Source organism: Sinocyclocheilus grahami, unplaced genomic scaffold, assembly GCF_001515645.1.
Source record: "Sinocyclocheilus grahami isolate Dianchi unplaced genomic scaffold, SAMN03320097.WGS_v1.1 scaffold102.1, whole genome shotgun sequence".
Classification (NCBI taxonomy): domain Eukaryota; kingdom Metazoa; phylum Chordata; class Actinopteri; order Cypriniformes; family Cyprinidae; genus Sinocyclocheilus; species Sinocyclocheilus grahami.
In genome coordinates, this window is record NW_015505281.1 from 728,392 (window position 1) to 732,021 (window position 3,630).

Below are 3,630 nucleotides of genomic sequence, written 5' to 3' on the forward strand. Positions count from 1 at the left end.
CCAGAGAGAGTGTTCTCCCGTCTTTTTCTCCCAGTCTGATCAGCGTCCCTCTGCTGGCGCGAGTGACCTGATCTCATTTGGGGGAAGTGAGGACGAGCTGCTTGATGACAGCATGTCATTAACAGCATCGGACGCAGAGGAGCTGTTGGGCTCGGTGACTGACCCCACCCCCTCGCCATTGTCCACGCCCAGCGCCACCTCTCGAATGCGGTCGAAGATCTGGGCTTAGAGTGGTCTCCGCAAGAGGAGCCCTCCCGCAGCCATCTGGATGAGTGGTTCCTGCCGGGGCGCTGCCAAGCCCCTCATTAGCACTCCTCTCCATTCTTCCCGGAGGTCCATGACGAGCTCACCAGATCGTGGCGTGCTCCCTAGTACGCCTGCTTTCATGCTTCTACTTCATCCGCCCTCACTTCCATCAACGGCGCTGAAGAGAAGGGATACGATAAGCTGCCTCCCCTGAATGAGTCGGTGGCCGCGCACCTCTGCCCGCCCACGGCTATCGGTTGGAAAGCAAAGGCCGATATCTTGCTGGATGCGCCTACACTTCAGCTGGACAGGCGGCTTCGGCGCTTCATTCAATGGTGGTCCTCCGGGTCTTTCAAGCCAAAATCCTCGCTCCCTCTGACGAGTCTGGCCTGGACCCCGCAAACCTGAGGAGCGCAACCGACCTGGCTCTGCGCGCCACCAAGACCACTGCTCAGGCGATCAGGAGATCGATGACCAGCCTTGTGGTGGCTCGAGCGCCATTTATGGCTGACGTTAACAGAGATCAAGGATGTGGATAAAATCCCCTTCCTCGATGCTCCAGTCTCTGCCAAGGCTCTCTTCGGACCGGCGGTCGAAGGATTTGCCAAGCGCTTCACGGAGGCACAGAAATTGTCCCAAGCTATGCAACATTTCCTGCCTAAGTGCTCCAGCTGCGCTGCTGCCTCTGGTCGCCCCAAGCCTCCGCCGACTCAGCAGCCTGCGAAGCCAGCACCTGCCGCCCCCGCCGTTCAGCCCGCTAAGGCGCAGCAGACACAGGGACGCTCTCGCTCGGCCAAACACTACCCTCTTCCTAAGCACCAGGGACCCCGACCCAAGATTACGTTTGACCCGGTGCCTCAGGCGTCATCCTGATCTGCAAGACAGGAAGAGGACGGGGCCAGATCTCGCTACAGCCGGACCGCCCCCCAAGCAGCCTCTCTTAGGCCTCCTGACACCCCGTTCAACTCCGGGTTCAGAGGGAAATGTGTTTTGTGCAAACAACGGGTTCGTTTATGTGCCCAAGCAATCAGCCGCTGTTATAGCGGGAAAAATAAAACGCAAACATTTTCAAAAAGAGAGCAAACTTCCTCTTCCATTACTCACAAGGGTTCTGCCCCCGTGAGTAATGGGCCGCCACGTGGGCCGAGGCCTGGCAGGCCATCGCTGGAGTGTCAGGGATAATAAAATTAGGATATTCATTCCAATTCGCTTGAAGACCCCCGCGCTTCAGCGGCGTGGTCCCCACCTTAGTGCAAAGCAAGGATGCTCACGTCCAGCGCTCAGAGGTGATGAATCTGCTGGCAAAAGGAGCTGTATAAAAGGTACCTCCAGCCCAGAGCGAGTCAGGCTTCTACAGCCGTTACTTCCTCATCCCCAAAAAAAGATGGTGGCCTCCGGCCCATCCTTGATCTCAGACACCTGAATCACGCCCTCATGAAAAGGTCGTTCAGGATGACTACACTGAAACAGATCCTTGCGCAAATTCGCTCAGGAGACTGGTTCTTTTCTCTGGACCTGAAGGATGCATACTTTCACATCCAGATAACCCCCCGTCACAGGCGATTCTTGAGATTCGTGTTCGAGGGAGTGGCTTATCAATATACGGTCCTTCCCTTTGGGCTGTCTCTGGCCCCCCGCACTTTTACGAAGTGCATGGACGCGGCTCTCTTCCCTCTGAGACATATGGGAATCCGCATTCTCAACTATCTCAACGACTGGCTCGTTCTGGCCCAGACGGAGGCAGAATTAATATCACACAGGACCCTCTTCCTCAGCCATCTGGAGTGCCTGGGACACAGGGTCAATACTGCCAAGAGCAAGTTGTCCCCCAGCCAGCGAATATCATTCCTGGGAAAAATTTTAGACTCAGCCCAAATGAGAGCTGTAGTCACGCCGGAACGGTCTCTGGCCATACGGAGGCTGGCGACCTCCTTCGAGATTGGTACCATTCGCCCTCTCAAAATGTTTCAGAGGATGCTGGGCCTCATGGCGACGGCATCGCCAGCACAACAGTTGGGTCTGCTTCGTATGCGCCCCCTTCAGCGCTGGTTGAAACCACGGGTTCCATCCCAACAGGGCGTGACCATGGGGATAGTTTGCAGAAGGACGGTTGTCACGACAGACGCCTCCAACTCAGGTTGGGGGACACTGTGCGAGGGCATACCGACTTTTGGTTCAGTTCTTCCCGCCAGTCCTAAAAGAGCACCACGTGCTAATCCTATTGGACAACATGTCTGTAGTGTCCTACATAAATCGCCAGGGGGGCCTCTCCTCGAAGCGTCTCTTCATTCTGGTAGAGTGCCTCTGCAATGGGCTCAACTCAACCTGCGCTCGCAGAGAGCAGCGCATATACCGGGCAAATTGAACCATGGAGCGGACATGTTATCAAGGAGCAATGTCCCCTCAGGGGAGTGGACGTTCCATCCGCAGATGGTTCAGAGGATATAGGAGCTCTTTGGCGAGGCCGAAGTAGACCTCTTCGCCTCAGAAGACAACTCTCACTGCCCAATTTATTACTCAAAGACCAGGGACGTTGTTGGCCCACGATTGACCCAACCTCCCACAGGTAATCAGGCGAGTAAGGGAACAAAAACATAAGGTTCTCCTGGTGGCCCCCCTTTGGATGAACCAGCTGTGGCTATCAGAGCTGACTCAGCTGTTGGTAGCGGCCCCTTGGCCCATTCTGCTGAGATGGGATCTCCTCTCTCAAGCGAACGGGACAATATGGCATCATCGTCGGCCCGAGCCTTCGATCCTCCCAGAGCGAGTCTTAAACACAATTTCAGAGGCTAGAGCCCCATCTAAAAGACGCCTCTATGCCTTTAAGTGGGGGTTTTTCCGCTTGGTGTCTAAACCGCGGCAAAGACCCTCATACTTCCAATTTGACAGAGGTGTTGTCATTTCTGCCAGAGCTGCTGGATAAGGGATGCTCCCCATCCACGCTCAAAGTCTATGTGGCGGCTATAGCTACCTCTCATGCCCCAATTGCGGGCCAATCGGTGGGCAGACACAGTGCGGTTATCCGCTTCTTAAGAGGTGCCAGGAGGCTGAATCCGCCTTGTCCCCCTACCATCCCTTCATGGGATCTACGCACTGTGCTGAGGGAGCTGAAGGGCCCCGCTTTCGAGCCGGTACAGTCTGCCAACAGTCGGTCGCTATCACTGAAGACTGCTCTGCTTCTGGCACTGGCATTAGTAAAGCGAATAGGGGACCTGCAGGCGCTCTCCACTAGCCCTGCCTGCCTTGCAGGCCGGGATCATTTCCGCTTGGAGACACGCACTGCGTAAACAGATCTGACAGAGAGCCCTTGGCCGTATCATGCTCAAGCTCTCTGGCATTAGTTCACCTGTTAGCTTCGTTGCCATAGGCTTTTGTCGCCCCCCC

At 55.8% G+C, this 3,630-nt stretch overlaps 1 protein-coding gene across 1 annotated transcript in view; it reads left to right on the plus strand.

The window, feature by feature from the left end:
- The first annotated feature begins 268 nt into the window (after positions 1 to 268).
- LOC107588396 (fibroblast growth factor 18-like) overlaps positions 269 to 3,630 on the plus strand; it is a 20,393-nt gene continuing 17,031 nt past the window's right edge. Inside the window, exons 1-2 of the mRNA XM_016276468.1 lie at positions 269 to 371; positions 809 to 1,088. Coding sequence (XP_016131954.1) covers positions 269 to 371; positions 809 to 1,088 — 383 coding nt within the window. The remainder of the gene's footprint in view (positions 372 to 808; positions 1,089 to 3,630) is intronic.